Source organism: Thermobia domestica, chromosome 18, assembly GCF_964235325.1.
Source record: "Thermobia domestica chromosome 18, izTheDome1.hap1.1, whole genome shotgun sequence".
Classification (NCBI taxonomy): Eukaryota; Metazoa; Arthropoda; class Insecta; order Zygentoma; family Lepismatidae; genus Thermobia; species Thermobia domestica.
Genome location: NC_137471.1, coordinates 16,111,210 through 16,130,084, shown reverse-complemented (window position 1 = coordinate 16,130,084; position 18,875 = coordinate 16,111,210). Strand labels below are relative to the sequence as shown.

General features: G+C 37.6%; 1 protein-coding gene across 1 annotated transcript in view; it reads right to left on the bottom strand.

Annotated features, from left to right (window-relative positions):
• LOC145674857 (uncharacterized) overlaps window positions 1–18,875 on the bottom strand; it is a 210,995-nt gene that overhangs the window by 21,531 nt on the left and 170,589 nt on the right. Inside the window, exons 4-5 of the mRNA XM_081745092.1 lie at window positions 16,772–16,930; window positions 9,400–9,560 (exon numbers count right to left, since the gene is read on the bottom strand). Of these exons, the coding sequence (XP_081601218.1) occupies window positions 9,400–9,560; window positions 16,772–16,930 (320 nt within the window). The remainder of the gene's footprint in view (window positions 1–9,399; window positions 9,561–16,771; window positions 16,931–18,875) is intronic.

The following is an 18,875-nucleotide window of genomic DNA, read 5'->3' as shown; positions in this document are numbered from 1 at the left end:
GGCCCTTTGAGTAATAATAACACCACGTTTTTTGCTAGTCTCAATGCGTCCCTATATTCTCGCGAACATTCTGACGTGCCCAAGTTAGTTACTTTTTTTTTGGGGGGGGGGACTATTGTTTATCTGTTATTGTTTATTGTTTATTGCAGAGATGTGCGTCTACGCGTAAAAAACGATAGTTTACGTTTACGTGTCAACTATGCGTAGACAATGTAAACAACGTAGACTATGTAGAATATGTCAACAACACGTAATTTAATATGACATCATGGACAATAAAGGAGCTTTATTTTGTCGTTACCTTGCGAAATTGCGTACAAAATAAAATGCCTAGACCAGCGAATAGTAACTTTCGAATACTTAGTTTCGTCTTGATGAAGGAAAATGAAAAATATTATGCATTTTGTAAAATATGCAAGAAAAAATTGGCAAATACAGCAGATTCAAGACTGAAAGCCCACAGGTGAAAATTAGTTTTGTAAATTTCATTATAAAAGCAGTGCTCGAAGTGGAAAATCTAAGGAAGTGGTATGTGCAGAGCAGAGAATTCCCTCTACTTTTTATATGTTACTCGTTTCCCTAATCTTTCGCTTCACGCATATTCGCGGATCCCAAATGTTTCAGATATTCTCTGGTAGCCGAGTGGGTTAGCGCAACATGCTAGTAAAGAAAATGTTTTTGGCGTGGGTTCAAATTCTGCCTACGGACAGTTTTTTTTCACTACTTTTAATAATTTTTATAACACTTCTTTCGTTAAAATAAGATTAAAAATAATATTCAAAAAGTGATTTAACGATCATTTTTTTAAAATTTTCATTAAACTTCTTTCATTAAAATAAGTTTGCCCTTGTACTATATAGATCCACAGCAAATGTAGTAGTAGTACGTTGCCCTTGTACTATATAGATCCACAGCTAATGTAGTAGTAGTAGGAACGGGTTAGAAGCCCCGCAGGGGTTGTTTGGGTTTTGTTCTCGACATCAAATTGGCAAGAATGCTGAAACGTTTGGGATCGGCAAAAATGCTTGCTGCACCGAAGCGAAACAGCTGAATGAGGAAATATGAACAAACGAGCAACGAAATTGTTCCTTACATTTGATAGTGGTTGTCTACATAGTCTACACGGAAAAAGGTGTAATGTAGATTACGTATAGATTACAGTAGACAATCGCGTAGACGTAAAATTATAGTTTACGGCACATCACTGGTTTATTGCTAGTCTGCAGAGTAGTCTTTACATTAATGTGCCATTGTCCTTGATAATCATTGCGTATTTACAAGCAATTTGTTATTACTGTTAGAAGATATCAAAAAACAACAGATAAAATCTACTACTTAACGGTTCATATTTTTCTTTTACAATACATAAACGATTAATAATAATAATAATAAGACTATTCCAGCATAAAAGTTATCAATTGCATCACACTGGCAACAAGCGACGCATATTTTAACTTCATAAAAAATCGTTTCTCACGATTTTCTGGAAAACTACGTATGATAACATCTTCATTATGTCAAGTTGTTTATCTCAGTGTGATATATGTCTTACCTCTGGACAATATTACAGTAAAACAAAAATTAAATATTAGGAGTACATCGTACTTTTGGACTACATCTCATTAACCATGGGAAGATTGAGTAGTGTATACTTTAGGATGTAAGTTTCAGCTTAACTTGCATCATACATTCTTAGGATTACAAAAAGGAAATTTGTTCGTTTGCATTTGAACAAAACTCAGGATTACAAAAAGAAAAAATATTTTTTCCGAAATCCGGAATTTTTCCGAATTTCGGAATTTTTCTGAATTCCGGATTTTTTTCCGAAATCCGGATTTTTTCCGAATTCCGGATTTTTCCGAATTCCGGATTTTTTCCGAAATCCGGAATTTTTCCGAAATCCGGAATTTTCCCGAATTCCGGATTTTTCTGAATTCCGGATTTTTCCGAATTCCGGATTTTTTCCGAATTCCGGAATTTTTCCGAATTCCGGATTTTTTCCGAATTCCGGAATTTTTCCGAAATCCGGAATTTTCCCGAATTCCGGAATTTTCCGAATTCCGGATTTTTTCTGAATTCCGGATTTTTTCCGAAATCCGGAATTTTTCCGAAATCCGGAATTTTCCGATTTTACTTTCCGGATTCCGGAAAGTAAAAATTTCGGAATTGGCCATCCCTAGTTTATAACGTTTTGTCTAGATATTTATGCAACCCGCAAGTCTGGAATGTTTCGAGGGTTGCATAGTAGCGTTACGCGAAACGTACATTTATGAACAAATGAATGGGATTACGGATAACCGTCATTAAACTCGCCCTTACCCGTGAATACGTTAACCAATCATGTAATGCTGGCATTTTTGGTGGGTATACATTTTTTTTAAATATATCGTATGTCTACCTCGGTATATGCTCGATAATAAATTTTTAGGTTAGTATTTGAAGTATATTTACGTATACGAACAATTACATCTCTGATGTTAATGAATTGACTTCATTAACCAACTGGTCCGAAATAATTGCTCTAGCTGTCTGAGTAAGTGAATGGCTGAGCGACTGATCAACGCTCAGGACAAACACTTTATAATAGAAACTTGAAATTATGAGAGTCCATAGGGTTTGTATAGAGAAAAGATTTTTGGAAATTCGACAAGGAAGGGGAGTAACTGGGATGGCAATGATTATTTTAAAAAATGTTCATACCTCCAAATCTCTAAAGAGATAAGAAATTTGGTATATGCACGTAGTGTGAGGTGCAGGTATCCAGAGCCGAAACTACTGTTACCTAAGAACACCAACACAAATAAAAATAAAATAATTGAAGTGGAGTGGCTGGGAATATTTAAATCAAAAGAGATATTTGCATAAAATGCAAATCACAACACATCTAAAGGATTTCTTCCCTCTTGGAGATAAAGGTACTCTCCTGCAAGAGCCGCCACTCCCTCAAGTAAGTCGGTAGAGCATAAAAAAAAAAATTGTTAGTAATTTGGAACAGCAGATCTCAGGGTCTTCTGCATAACAGCCATGGTCAATGACGTTACTATAGTGAGTCAGTTCAAATTTCCAAAATGGGTTAAAAGAAAAAAAAATCTATACTTTAAAATTTACAAGTGCTGCCCTATGTAACTTGCGGAGATTTGTGAACTTTCTGCTCCTAGCAGAAATCTTTGAGAGTTTTCAAAACAATAAGTTTTCTTCACTTATTATACACATATGGAAATAGAAAATATATGTTAACATACACAAAATTGAATAACAATATTTATACAATACATTGACATTCTATACACACACTGTCATCTCTCCCAGAAGCCGAAGTAAGCCCAATTTCCTGTGGCTGTCCTTCAAGCTGTCTGCTACTAATGCCGCCATGTTTGCAAGGAGAGGGATATAGGAAACATCTTTGTTTATATTTAATTTTTGAAAATTACAAGTGAGTTGTGAGGACCTCCCATCATGAATACTAGGCGACAAAAAGTCGGGAAAGAAAAAAAAAACTTCTCTCAGCGCTCGCTCTATCTTCCAGCGTTCTGAAATTCATGTATGATTCCCATAGAATCTGCTTATTTCCTTTTTAATTAATCCTTCATATATGATTTTAATATCATTTCTTCCATCATCCCCAGTAGCTATACATTTTTCAAAGACTCAATAATTAGATGCAACCCATAAATACACTATAACTTGCCTATAAAAGGAATAAACACAAATGAATTTAATACAATATGATACAATATTGTATTAATATTTACGTACTACGCTCGGTGTTTTACACTTCATTACTCATACTATCTAATTAATATGCAATGAGTATGCTAATATAAGCAATTAATTATACCACAAAATCATTATATTTACATATCAATATGTAAATGTGCCCCTCATCTGCATTTCGATATGCAGATGATGGAGAAGGACATGGGCCTTCTACAGTAGATACCCTATTTAAGGTAATTAAACACGTATTTCAGCGTTACTTGGTATGTCCCCAAAAAGAGAAGAAGAGGGGGTAGAGGTTACAATTCGTATATCAAAGATAACAGAATCTTAAATTTTATGAATTCTTGGTTCGATCCCACCTCGCGTCAAGTAACCTTTGTGGAGGACAAACACCGTGTGCGTGGGTTTTCTCGGGATTTTCCCATATCCTCCCAATTTTCTTCATTCCGCCATTTCATTCATTTCTCATCATCACCGTCTCTTTTAGCCTAGCCGGTATAATCGTGGGACGTAAAACTTAAAGATTTCATTTCATTTCATTTTCGAAGTTTATCAGCACATCGTACGAAAGTGAAGGTCATTTGCGTTATCAACACAGATTTTTTTTTCGTAAGAATGACACTTAGGTTCCATGTGATTCATGATACGTGAGTGTTCCAAGACAGAAAGTGTAATATATAAAGCGACTATACTTTGTTCTAGATTATTGTTGGATGCTGCTGTATTCGATGCAACTAAATAGTCAAGTTTATTAAATTCCACGATATGATGCAAACTGGAGCAAGTTACTTGAAATATTTTGTGTTCAGTGGGCAACGGATGATACTAAACGGCGTGACAAACATCTTGGTATTTGAGGGCGGCGCTCTTAGGTACCTTTAAATGCTGCTAGCAAATGAGGGGCCAGGGGTACTGCCACGTTTATTTTGTACACATCCACGTCTATCCTCTTTCGCCTAATCCCGCTGTAGTTCGTCTCCTTAGCCATAACTACACCCCTTAGCCAGGGGTGCCCACAAAGGGGGGCTATGACGCAAACTGCGTCATTGAAATATTTGGGGGGGTTAAAATCTATATAAATATGTTTGAGGGGGTGTAAAAATTAATCGAAAAGATTTTTTTTCATGGAAGAACACTTACGGATAGACAATTGAGGGGGAGTGCGTCATGGACATGAGGGGGGGGGGGACACCACTGCCTTAGCACTTGGCAATATTGCGTCAGAGCTTGCGTTTTATTCGTTTAGCTAAAATGCCAAGATGTTTGTCACAGGCTTTAGTATGCTATACGACTTATTCCTGAGGATCTTGTTTTTTTAAAAAATAAACATTAAGCGAAGTTGAGTTAAGTTGAGGGAATACCGAGAAAGCTAATTAGATTAATTAATATATGTTTAAATGAATCCCAAAGTAAAGTCCGGGTAGGAAAATTTTTGTCCACGAGCTTTCACGTCGAAAATGGCCTGAAACAAGGAGATGCGTTGTCGCCATTATTATTTAACTTCGTTCTGGAATACGGTATAAGGAAAATCAAAGATAGCAACCAGGGCCTAGAGTTGAACGGTATTCACCAGGTTATGGCATATGCTGATGATGTAAATTTAATAGGGGATGATAGGAGAACAATAGAAAGAAATGCAGAGATCTTATTAAACGCCTGTAGGGACGTGGGTTTAGAAGTAAATGCAGAGAAAACTAAATACATGGAAGTGCGTCGGGACCGGAATACAGCAAATTATGGATGCGTTAAAATATTAAATAATACTTTTGATAAAGTGGATAGTTTCAAATATCTAGGATCAATATTGACAGAGAAACATCATATTCACGAAGAAATTAAATGTCGACTAAAAGCAGGGAATTCGTGTTACTATTCGGTTCAAAATCTTTTGTCGTCGCGAATTCTGTCGAGGAATTTGAAGCTTAAAATATACAAAACGATAATTATGCCTGTTGTTCTGTATGGCTGCGAAACATGGTCACTTACTCTGAAGGAAGAACTTAGACTGAAAGTATTTGAGAACAAGATCCTGAGACGAATATTCGGACCCAAGAGGAACGGGAATGGGGAATGGCGGAAACTTCATAACGAGGAACTACATAATTTATATGGTTTACCCAACATTGTTAGGGTCGTCAAGTCTAGGAGGCTTAGGTGGGCGGGTCATGTAGCTAGAATGGAAGAAAGTAGAAACGCTTTCAAAGTCTTGACTGGAAGACCAATCGGAAAACGACCATTAGGAAGACCTAGGCGCAGATGGGAGGACAATGTTAAGATGGATCTCGCAGAGATAGGAATACAAAGTAGGAACTGGATCCAATTAGCTAAGGATAGAAGTCAGTGGAGAGCTTTTGTGAACGCGGCATTGAACCTCCGGGTTCCATAGGCCATAGAGTTAGTTAGTTAGTTAGTGAAGTTGAGTGATATTGTAATCGGCTGTCATTTAGAACCTATGGCAGTACAAATGTTGATAATAGGTTTTTTTTTTTTTTTTTTTTAATCTTTGATATTACTAACAAGAAAAGTAGACATTATTACTTGTAAATTTATGATATTATGTTATTGATGTTATGAAATTTGTGATATTGACATTACTGTTGTGAATTTATGTAGTTTGTTTCCATTCTTTCAGATCAAGAACATTTATTACCTATAAATCTTAAAGTTGTGGTGCTGTTAACAATAATATGCGTTTCGTGAATGACATGCTTGTTATTAAAAAGTGAGAGGTAGTTTATTGCAGTTCTGCTTCATACCAGTAAGAAATTGAGTGAGTATGGAAAATTCTGAAAGCAATAAAGGTAAACAAATTATATTTGCTTACTTTTATATAATATGTTTGTACGAGGAAGCATCAAAAACTAAGGTTACAAGGCCGATATTTCTGGAGTTTCGTCTGTTTTAATACATGGAGTTGGCAACTATGCAGAGTTTCAGCTATCCGCCACCTACAGCGCTAGTTGTATGGGAACATAAATAGAGACTGATTTGGAAAACTGGTCTCGTGTAGAAGCCCGCCCAGTTATTCGATTTCTGTCTATGAAATATGTAACCGCGGCTGAAATTCACCGATAGCGGTAGAAGTTTACGGAAAGACTGTAATGTCTCATCAGCGTGACGCAGAATGGTGTCGAAAATTTGCGGCTGGTAGAGAAAACGTCACCGACGGCCAGCGCAGTGGTCGATCCAGCACAGCATCAACAAATTTGAACACAGCTCGCGTGGAGCAGCTGATTCAGGACAACAGGAGGATCAAGTTACGACATGTGATGGAAGAATTGGGAACGTCGTTCGTAGGAGTTCGTCACTGTATCTACCTATCTCTCTCTCTCTCTCTCTCTCCCTGCATATATATATATATATATATATATATATATATATATATATATATATATATACGTGTATATATACACTCCATAGTTCTGGATAATCACAATAACATTTTAAAACATTTTTCTGACCAGAACAAAATGAATTATTTAATAACTATACTATTTTTGTTACAGTTTCAAGGATCTAACGTCCTCTTCATCAGACATTGAGAAAAGACAGATGACAGCAAATCTTATATCTTCCTCAGCCGTTAGTTAGCATTTTCATTTATATAATTTAAATTGTTGTTTTTATACATATATATAATTTTAAATTTGTAATATGTAACAATATCATATAATTACATTGTTAATAAATGTTAATTGTCAATGCAATTTTACAATTCTATTGATCTTTATTTAAAATAAAATAAAATAAAATAAACATGTAATAAAATAAAATAGAAATTTGAAAATATTCAAATTGCACTAATATTCTTATGCATTTTTCTTTTCTATCACTTCTAATAATTTCTCCCATTGCTCATGTATATTTATACCACTTGTCCAGTTCATTAAGTTCTCCTCTTGTTCTTTCTTTTTTATTCTTGCTTCCGTCCACTTCCTAATAATCTTTCTTTTCTCTCTTTCTAAACCTCTAACCCCTTTCCAATCTATTCTATGTCCCGTTTCTTTCACATGTTTGTAAATAGCGTTATTTTCTCTTTTCATTCGAACATCATCTTTATGTTGTATCAATCTGTCCATGAGCCTTTTTCCCGTCTCCCCTATGTATTTCATGTCACACTCACTACATTTCACTTCATAGATAGCTCCTTCTTCTTCCTCCTCTATATTGCTTTCCCTCCTTTACTTTTTCTTCCTTATACACCTCAACAACGTTTCTCCTCCTTTTCTATATGTCTTAATACCTCCTTCTCTTAATAACCTCTTTAGCACTTCCATCTTTTCTTCTATGCTCTGAATTCCATATCACTTTTTATTTTCTTCCTCTTCTTTCTTTTTTATATTTTCTTTTTTCTTTCCTTTTATCTGCTCTATCCTATATCCATTATTTTTAAGATGTTTATAGAAATTTTTCAAATTTTTCTTCTTTCCCTCTTCTTCACTATTGATGTTCTCTATCCTCCTTTCCATGTTCCTAATGAAGTTCTTTTTCGTAGCTTTGTCTACGTCACTTCTCCAGTGACAATAAATACCTGCCCAACCATGGTATCAAAAAACGTGTTGGGCCATACATGCCGAAAATCTAGAAACCTAATTCCTAATCCTAATCCTAGTGACGGGCTAAATAGCCATAGATGCCGAAAGCCCAGAAATCTAATTCCTAATCCTAATCCTAGTGACGGGCTAAATAGCCATAGATGCCGAAAGCCCAGAAATCTAATTCCTAATTCTAATCCTAGTGACGGGCTAAATAGCCATAGATGCCGAAAGCCCAGAAATCTAATTCCTAATCCTAATCCTAGTGACGGGCTAAATAGCCATAGATGCCGAAAGCCCAGAAATCTAATTCCTAATCCTAATCCTAGTGACGGGCTAAATAGCCATAGACGCCGAAAGCCCAGAAATCTAATTCCTAATCCTAATTCTAGTGACGGGCTAAATGGCCATAGATGCCGAAAGCCTAGAAATCTAATTCCTAACCCTAATCTTAGTGACGGGCTAAATGGCCATAGATGCCGAAAGCCTAGAAATCTAATTCCTAATCATAATCCTAGTGACGGGCTAAATGGCCATAGATGCCGAAAGCCTAGAAATCTAAATCCTAAATCCCTAAATATATCATACTAGATACTGTTGTTGGAGAATGAACGCTTTTGGACAAGAGAAGGACACTTTATAAACACATACTTGATATATTTCCCCCTCAACATCTCTACTAAAAGTGTTTAAATGCTGTTTTATTTTTTTACAGTGTTGGCAAGTCTGCCTTCACGAATGATCGAATAAAATACTAATAATATAGCAAGTAGTATTCAATATGTAAGGACCTTTTTGCTAAACTACAAGATTATTTTGTTAAAACAATAGACGATCAAACACATTGTTATCTTCCATTTAAACTTAGATGAACCACGAAACAATAAAACAAAGGATTGCGTTACCTCACTGGTACAGTGCTCATCTCTAGTGCGTGAGGTCCTTGGTTTGATCATAGCTCGCGCCAAGTGGGCTTTATGGTGGACGAACACCGAGTGGGATTACTCGGAGTTCTCTCGTTTCCTCGCACTTTCTTAATTCCACTATTTCGTCCATTATCATAATCAGTTTTTCGCTTAATCTCAGAACATAAAGGTGAGACATCAGATAAATAGTAAAGCAAAATTATTCAATAATTACATACCTGGAAAGTTCCTGCGTAGCATCCTCTATTCCGGGCACTACAAGAACTATTTCTTACCGCACAGTCACACACACCATTTATGCACTTGGATTTCGGATCTACTTTTTGACACTGCAAGTCTGTCATACAAGGAAGTCCTAAGGAGACTGGAGAAGTTGCCGCTGGAACAAAGAAAAAAGTCATTAGAAAACTATCAACTGTCCTAAAGAGGTATACAGAGTGTTTAAAAAATCTACATACTTTGAAACATGACAAAAAAAAGTTAATCTCACCTGAGAGGATCAAATATAGTAAAAAAAAAAAGTATTTCGATGATTGGTCAACATATATCAGCAGACATCAGGAAACCAGCACCAATAAGTGGCCAGTGACGAGTGATTCACACCACCTTGGAAATATGGTTGAACGTTTTGTCATGTATATGAGCTAGAGTGTTGCAAATTTAGTTATTTTATGGTTAAATCCAGCCAATTTTGTACAACGATTACTTAGTAAAAGGTGTGCCTTGTCTATTAACTAAACTTTTACCCAATTCTGCATCCTAATTGCCATTTTCTAGCAATTGGTTCTTAGGAGTAATTGAATTTCTTTTCCAAGCAATGTTTCTTTCAGAAAAATATAAATTGAAGCGAAATATAGCTTGATATTTTACTAATACTTCTATTTGTAGCGGTGTTTATATTACGCAGTCTGTATCTTACACATATCATTCACGCCTACGTGTCATGGTCTGACGATAAATCGGGGTTCAAGAAATTCTTTCTTTCTCAGCAGGGAGGCACGGTCGCTCAGTGGTAGAGCATTCACCTCTGGTGCTTGGGGTCCCGGGTTCGATCCCAGCCTCCGCCAAGTGAACTTTGTGGTGGACAAACACCGTGCTCGTGGGTTTTCTCGGGGTACTCCCGTTTCCTCCCACTTTCTTCATTCCACCATTTCACTCATCTCTCATTATCACCGTCTCCTTTAGCCTAACCGGCATAACGTGGGACGTAAAACTTAAAGATTTCATTTCATTTCATTTTCTTTCTCAGCAGGGACAAACGGAAGAATAGGTTCTAGAGGTACGTATCCCTCTCCCGAAATCCCGATTTTTTTCCTGTAAATTTAGTCTAGTTTTAGGCAGTGGCGGATCCAGGGGGGGTGATCGGGTCGATCAACCCCCAGATGAGGAGACTCTTTTATTTTATATATAAATAAAACCCATACCAGAGTTTGGAGCTCTTAAAAGTAGCTCTAAGTAGTAGTATTACAACCCACCGCCCCCCCCGAGAAGTCGGTCCTGGATCCGCCCCTGGCTTTAGGGATGATTTTACAAATTTATCCTCCTTTTGAACTTGGACATCCCCATGAACTGAAACTCTCCACAGTTGCCAACTCTATGTATTAAAATTACCACACATTCTTCATTACTCTGTAACAGACGAAACTCCAGAAAACGTGGTCCGCGTAGCGTAGTCGCTAACACTCTCGCCTTCTGTGCGAGCGGTCCCGGGGTCGATTCCCGGTGAGACCACTCGGTGGAAATAGTGTAAAACGCTTTTCAGGCAAGCCATCCCGAAGGAGGTTTTTCTAGGTTTTCCTCATTCAGACCAGGCAAATGCCGAGGTGGTACCTAACGTATAAGTCCCAGGCCGCTTCCTTCCTTCCCCCAATCCTTTCTTCCTTTCCTTTCCCCGGATAGTGTGTTCGCCGAGGGACGCCATTCCTCAAACGTGACGGGCTAACATGGCCATAGATGCCGAAAAGCCCAGAAATTTAAATCCTAAATCCTGAAAATCCAGAAATACTGGCCTTGTAACCTTAGTTTTTGAACCTTCCTTGTACAATAATAGTACAACGCCTTACTCTCCTTATACAATTGTTTCCTAATATTTTATTAAACTGAATACAAAGAGATGGCAGCAAGTTAATATTGAGGAAAAAATCATGCATTTAGATCCAGAAGTGAATTTACAGCTTTGCAAAAATTTACTTTTTTTCTAAAATGACTGCTCTTCTTGGGCATTAAAATTTGCTCTTGCTGAGGAATAGAAAACAACAAATGAATTTTAATTCAGTATATTCTGCCACAGAAAGGTAAAATGGGCTGTAATAATAATAAGAGCGGTGTGGTCAATATATGAAGAACCCCATTTTCTAGTCTTCGTAGTTGGTTTCGCGTGTGTTATCGAGGTAGCGTCTTGTACTATAATAATGGCGTCTTTGCATGCAATGTGTGGTTTTTCTGCAAATATACAACATACGACACACCCTCTTTTTGCTTCTCCAATTCTTCGAGCATTAAAAGGAAAAGGGTGTGTCACGTTTTCCACCATATCTTCGCGTTTTTTTTTTTTTTTTTAATTGTTCTCAGGCCTGTACTTCAAATTCGATTCTCAGTGACGTCATTGTCTTTCTTTCTCTGTTTCACTAAACTACAGGTAAAGTGAAAACATGTCAATTTAATCGCTGGAAGAGTAAGAAAATAAAGTTTAAAATGTCGTAAAAGGCTATTACATTGTCAACATGCAGAATATATCTCTATGCAAACGATCAAGTACCATTGACACATGTATAGCACGAAAAGGAGTTTGATTTGTATACCATACTAGCAGAATACCCGTTCTTCGCACGGGGAGAATATGTTTCATTTTGGACATAAAGGGCACCAAAACTATCACCAATCAACTTTCGGATCCCAAAAACCATGAATTCAACAATAATATCGGTCATTTTAAATTATTTTACCTGTCAACATCCCCCCTCAGGAGTATTATTGGGGCTGGATTTGGATTCAAACGGCATCGAAAGTGTCACTCTTCATCTCAATGACCCCGAAAACTATGGATTCAACACTAATATCGATCATTATCGATCATTTTTATATATATCTCCCCATCCCCCAAGTTGCGGGGCTGAATTTGGATTTAAACATCGAAAGTGTCACTGTTCATCTCAGTAACCCCGAAAACTATGGATTCGACACTAATATCGGTAATTTGCGATAATCTTTATACGCCTCCGCCTCCCCTAAATTGTACCGTGAAAGTGAAATGATAAAACCCACCTAGGCCTGAATTTCATCTATGTTGAAAATTTGATCGAGATCGGTGGGCTGGAGTAAGTCACAAATATAGTCACTTTCATTTTATATATATTGATTTTCTAAATTAATATTGCAACCTGGAGTTATAATAGATTTCTGCTTCTTCCGGTTTTATCAGAGAGATTAGAGTGAAGGTTGAATGTAGTGTATTCTTGTGACCAGAGATATGCGCAGCATTTTCTTTTGGGACACCCAAAATGTTCGGCTTGATACTTCTACTACTAATACGAGGCGTATCCGGAAAGAAAGTACTGTTTCGCATTCCCGCCGCTGCTGCGCTGCGATCGGCGTTCTGCGCATGCGCGCTTGTCGTCCTTGTTCGTCTGCTCTCAACTGACGCCATTTTGGTGGCTCTGCATAGTGTTGTCTGTTTACAGTGCAAGTTTAAAATGTGTAAGACAATTGACGATCCTGCCGACTGTGAGATTCGTTCGGTAATTCGATTTTTAAACGCAAAGAATGTAAAACCGGCAGAAATTCATTGTCAAATTGAAGATGTTTATGGTGAAAACACAGTGGCTAATGGAATGGTGAGAAAGTGAGTAAGAATGTTTATTGAGGGTCGAACTAATGTCTACGATGAGCCCCGGGATGGTCGGCCTTTTGTTGTCAACGATGACTTGGGGAGGAATATCGATGAAAAAATCCGTAAGAACAGACGTTTCGCTATGACAACGCTTTCAGGCGAATTCCCGACGAAGTGAAACTCGCTGTGCAGTAATGGTTCTCATCACTGGCGGCATATAGTGTCAAACACACTGGCGGCATCGTTCTATGAGGAAGGACTAGGTAAGTTGATCCACTGCTACGACAAGTGCCTCAACAACAGTGGAAACTACAGGGTGGCACATATGTCACGCATGGGTTTTAATGCCTCATATTTTGTTTGGTAAGTTATTAATGGAAGTTTTTCTTTTTCAGGATTGTACAGGAATCCTGGGAGATTCATCATGGAGAGATTGAGTCCTGAACAACGCACGAAACTGATTGAACTGTATTTTGAAAGTCAAAGATCAATCATACTCACCCGGAGAGCATACCGTCGGCACTTCAATGTGCACCTGACTTAAGTGCTCCAGATTTTTTTCCTTTGGGGATATCTCAAATTACGTGTATATGTCAACAAACCAACAACCATCGAGCAACTCCAAAACAGCATAAGGGCAGAGACCCGTGCGTTACAGCCAGCAACTCTTCGTAAAGTTATGGACAATGTACTGAAAGAGCCAATCTTTGTGAGGCTGCAAATGGCGGACATTTGAAGGACATAATTTTTCACACATAGTGTTTTCAAATCTCCCAAACATTTATTTCTTTCCTGTGACAAGAATAAATACTTGCATTTACAAACACAAACGTTATACACTATTTCAACCCATGCGTGACATATGTGCCACCCTGTATGTGGAAAAGTAGTGTAAGATATGCTCTTTCTTGTGACATTCTTTTTTAAATATGTTTACTATATTTTTTTCCAAAACGATACTTACTTTCCGGATGCGCTTCGTACTATTACTACTATCTATACTACAACTACTACAATAATATCTTGAAACTCCGAAAAACGAATACCGAAACTTCTATTCACTACATCCACGGTACTAATATTTAGAATTCATATTCATTAACTTACTGCATTTTTTATATACGAAATATTATTATTAAAGACTACAAGATAGAAGTGAAAATTTGTAAAATAAATATTTGACTCGCGTAGTAGAAACCTTCAAAAATAAATACTTTAATAAAATTAACAAAATATAGGAGAGCGTAACAAATTTAAGTACCGGTAACAATATAAACTAACTAACTAACTCTATGGCCTATGGAACCCGTAGGTTCAATGCCGCGTTCACAAAAGCTCTCCACTGACTTCTATCCTTAGCTAACTGCATCCAGTTTCTACTTTGTATTTCAATCTCTGCGAGATCCATCTTAATATTGTCCTCCCATCTGCGCCAAGGTCTTCCTAATGGTCGTTTTTTGATTGGTCTTCCAGTCAAGACTTTCAAAGCTTTTCTACTTTCTTCCATTCTAGCTAAATGACCCACCCACCTAAGCCTCCTAGACTTGACGACCCTAACAATGTTGGGTAAACCATATAAATTATGTAGTTCCTCGTTATGAAGTTTCCGCCATTCCCCATTCCCGTTCCTCTTGGGTCCGAATATTCGTCTCAGGATCTTGTTCTCAAATACTTTCAGTCTATGTTCTTCCCTCAGAGTAAGTGACCATGTTTCGCAGCCATACAGAACAACAGGCATAATTATCGTTTTGTATATTTTAAGCTTCAGATTCCTCGACTGAATTCGCGACGACAAGAGATTTTGAACCGAATAGTAACACGAATTCCCTGCTTTTAGTCGACATCAAAAGTATTATTTAATATTGTAACGCATCCATAATTTGCTGTATTTCGGTCCCTACGCACTTCCATGCATTTAGTTTTCTCTGCATTTACTTCTAAACCCATGTCCCTGCAAGCGTTTAATAAGATCTCTGCATTTCTTTCTATTGTTTTCCTATCATCCCCTATTAAATTTACATCATCAGCATATGCCATAACCTGGTGAATACCGTTCAACTATAGGCCCTGGTTGCTATCTTTGATTTTCCTTATAGCGTATTCCAGAACGAAGTTAAATAATAATGGCGATAACGCATCTCCTTGTTTCAGGCCATTTTCGACGTGAAAGCTCGTGGACAAAAAATTTCCTACCCGGACTTTACTTTGGGATTTATTTAAACATATCTTAATTAATGTAATTAGCTTTCTCGGTATTCCAAGTTCTGTAAGAACGTTGTATAATGTTTCTCTCCTAACCGAGTCGTACGCCTTTCTAAAATCAATAAATAGTTGATGTACCGGGGTATTGTATTCCCACTTTTTTTTCGAGTATTTGGCGAATGGTAAATATTTGGTCAATAGTTGATCGATTTCGTCTAAATCCACACTGATAATCTCCAATAATTTCATCTGCGTATGGGATGAATCTTACTAATAGAATATTTGAAAGGATTTTATAGGATGTTGACAGAAAATAAATGCCTCTTTAATTATTACAGTCAATTTTGTCGCCTTTCTTGTGAATTATTAATTAAATGTTAAATACTTTCCAAAGTTTGGAATGTTTTGCGTAAAACATTCTCTGAATTACTATGAGCAAATTTGTGAAAATTTTATCAAGATGGATCTCATATGATTAGAGAGAAAATTGCCAATAAACTCGAATGTGTATGTATCAACATATCAGAATTTGCATTGAAAATATTCTACACAAAACCTTCTTCAAGATGTTCTCTTAAAAAAAAATAATATATAAATAATACTTAAAGAAAATCGGCGCAATGATTTCTGAAGTAATGAGACACCGTATCTAGGAGACGTTGACGACGCTAAAGGGGACAAGAGGGTGGGCATCTCCAGTGGCATCGCTCCTTCCCCGATTTCCCCTTAGACATAATGTATTGTAATGTAGGTCAAGTAATATGATATTTTTCAGTATACAAAAATAACTTTTCCCCTCAAAAAATGTATTCACCCCTTCATTTGCTCCCCCCGTAAGAAATTAAATCTGGCGTCGTCGCTGCCAGGAAGTGATCCGAACCCTGTAAAAGATCCTTCTATATTTGCTATTGACCCCTTCGAGTTTGGAATTTTAACCTTCTGCTCCTATATCTGCATCTTAAGAACTAGTGCAAAAACATTTTACATACACACGCTAGAGGTCTGCACAGGCTCCGTGTGAGCCCGCGGGCTTAGGCTCAGCTCGGCCTGCGGGCCGGACTCGGGTCTACAAAGCAGATACTACTTCGGGCTCGGGCAGGGCTTGGATCGTAAATTTTTAAATACACAACCATATTTCTCGGGCCTTTTCGGGCCTAACTTTGTAAATACACTGTACAACGATATTTATTAGATCATTCTTTCTGGAGAACTTTTGAAGCGCAACTGCAAAATTAAACCTCTAATTGCTGTAATAAAAATACAATTTTGCGTTAATTAATAATAATTGCATTAATCGTTAATTTCTGTAATTCGAACTTATTTCGGGGCTCATTTCATTATCATCCGAGCTCGGGCTGGGCTCGAGCCTAAAGGCTAAAACATATTTCGGACTTGGGTCGGACCTCACGTTATAAATTCACGGTCCGGACCGGGCTCGGGCTAAACATTCCGGCCCTTGCAGACCTCTAACACATGCACAAAGAAGAGAAAAATAATAAATTATGATTAAGTAAGCTAGAGTTTCTTTGAAATGTTCCATTGAAAATATTTCTACTTACCAGAACTTTTTAAATCACATAGTGCTCCTCTTTGCGTATAGGTGGTAGCATTGCACTGACATCGGCCCAACAAATTTGGTATCAAGAACTTGCAGTAGCTTCCTTTGCTCCATAGATGGCAGTGACCGTCACTGTAACACACTTCCCCAGGTTTTGCAGCTATAAGCACAACATGAAAAGAGAAAGCAAGTCTTGTGAAATTAAATTAAATATTTGTCTATTATATTTAACAGCAAGTTTGTATGTAAGTGTTCTATTCAATGGAGAATGGAAAAACCTTTAAAAAAAAGTATTAATATATCTGCTTCTTATGTCTATATATTTCAAAATATTGAACAAAAGTTACAAAATTACAGTTACAGAATTGCTATCATCGATTCTGGCTTTATTGTTTATTATATGCAAGCCCGTGTTTAGCAGCATAGAGCGACAGAATTTTTGGGGCGGCAAACTTGATTTTGTTAAATTAAATTAAATCTTTAATTTTACGTCCCACGATTATGCCGGCGAGGCTAAAGGAGACAGTGATGATAAGGATGAATTAAACGGTGGAATGAAGAAAGTGGGAGGAAACGTGAGAATCCCGAGAAAATTCACGTACACGGTGTTTGTCCACCACAAGGCTCACTTGGTGCGAGCTAGGATCGAACCAAGGACCTCATACATCAGATTTGGACTCTCTACCCCTAAGCCACCGCGGCCTCAGGATTTTTTAAAGATTCACAATAAAGTATGGTAATATTAAAACTAGCAACCCACAGACTAGAGACCTGCACGGGCCGAATTTTTCGGAACGAGCCCAATCCAGCCCGAATGTGCCTAGGCCGGGCCCAGCCCGGGTTTGAAAAGTTTAGGAGACTTTCGGCCCGGCCTGATAGGTTTTTAAAAATTCTTGGCCCAAGCCCGGCCTGGGCCCGATAAATTTTAAAAGTTTAATTTTGTAACATTTTTCACGGGCACACTTCTTCAACGTTTGCCTTTATTCTAATTACCGTTTAATGAAAGTTAATAATTATTGCAATTAATTGGCCCCAGCCCGGCCCGACCTGAAGAGAAATCAGTGTCGGCCCGCCCAAGCCCGGCCCGTGCAGGTCTCTACCACAGAGCCCTGCGCAAGCGCGAGAAAATATGTTAATGTGTTTAATTCGCTGTAATAACAGTAGTTACTAATTATCTAGTTTATCTGGTTATTTTTAAAAGTCATCCTCTCCCATCCCCACTCAACAAAGGTGTGAGGATGAACTTCCACATGATGCAAACTGATATTGCTAAACTCAGCGACCTCGAAAACTATGAATTCAACACTAATATCTGTCGTTTTCGATTATTTTTAAAATCTCAACCCCTCCCTGTGGAGTGAAGTATGACCTTAAAGTTGGATTAGAACTGTCACTATTGATGTAAGCGACCCCAAAAACTATGAATTGCAATCTAATATTGGTTGTTTCTGAGGAGGGGAGGGGCTAATTTTGTGCGGAGGCGGCAAATTATTTAGAGCACAGGGGCGCGCAATATATAAATACGGACCTGCCTATAGTAAGCAGGGGCGACTTCAGGATTTTAATTCTGGGTAGGGCCGATCCCTCGCATATGGATATATATACACATTTGATTGGTTAATGGCAAGTAGGAAATTACTTTTACAGTGATGGTTGATGCTATTTGCTAAATAGTTATCTACCATCTATATATTAATAGCGGTGTCTGTGAACAAAAAACTTCAGACCCAAATTGAAAGTGACTATATTTGTGACTCTTAATCTCTTGAACCGCCAGACCTATCTCGATCAAATTTTTGACGTAGATGCAGTTCTGGCCTGGGAGTGTTTTTAGCTATTCACTTTGACGGTAGAACTTAGGGGAGTGAGGAGGAGGAATTATAAAAAAACAAATCAAATTTAATAACTCTTGAACCAAACGAGCAATTTCGATCAAATTTTTAACATAGATGACGTTCGTGGCTGGGATGGATTTTAGCATTTCACTTTGACCGAACAACGTAAGGGATGGGGAGGGGGAGGAGCTATACAAAAATCAATAAATATAAAAATAAAAATAAACATGTTCGTGAGTTAATAACTCTTGAACTACCCGCTCGATCTCA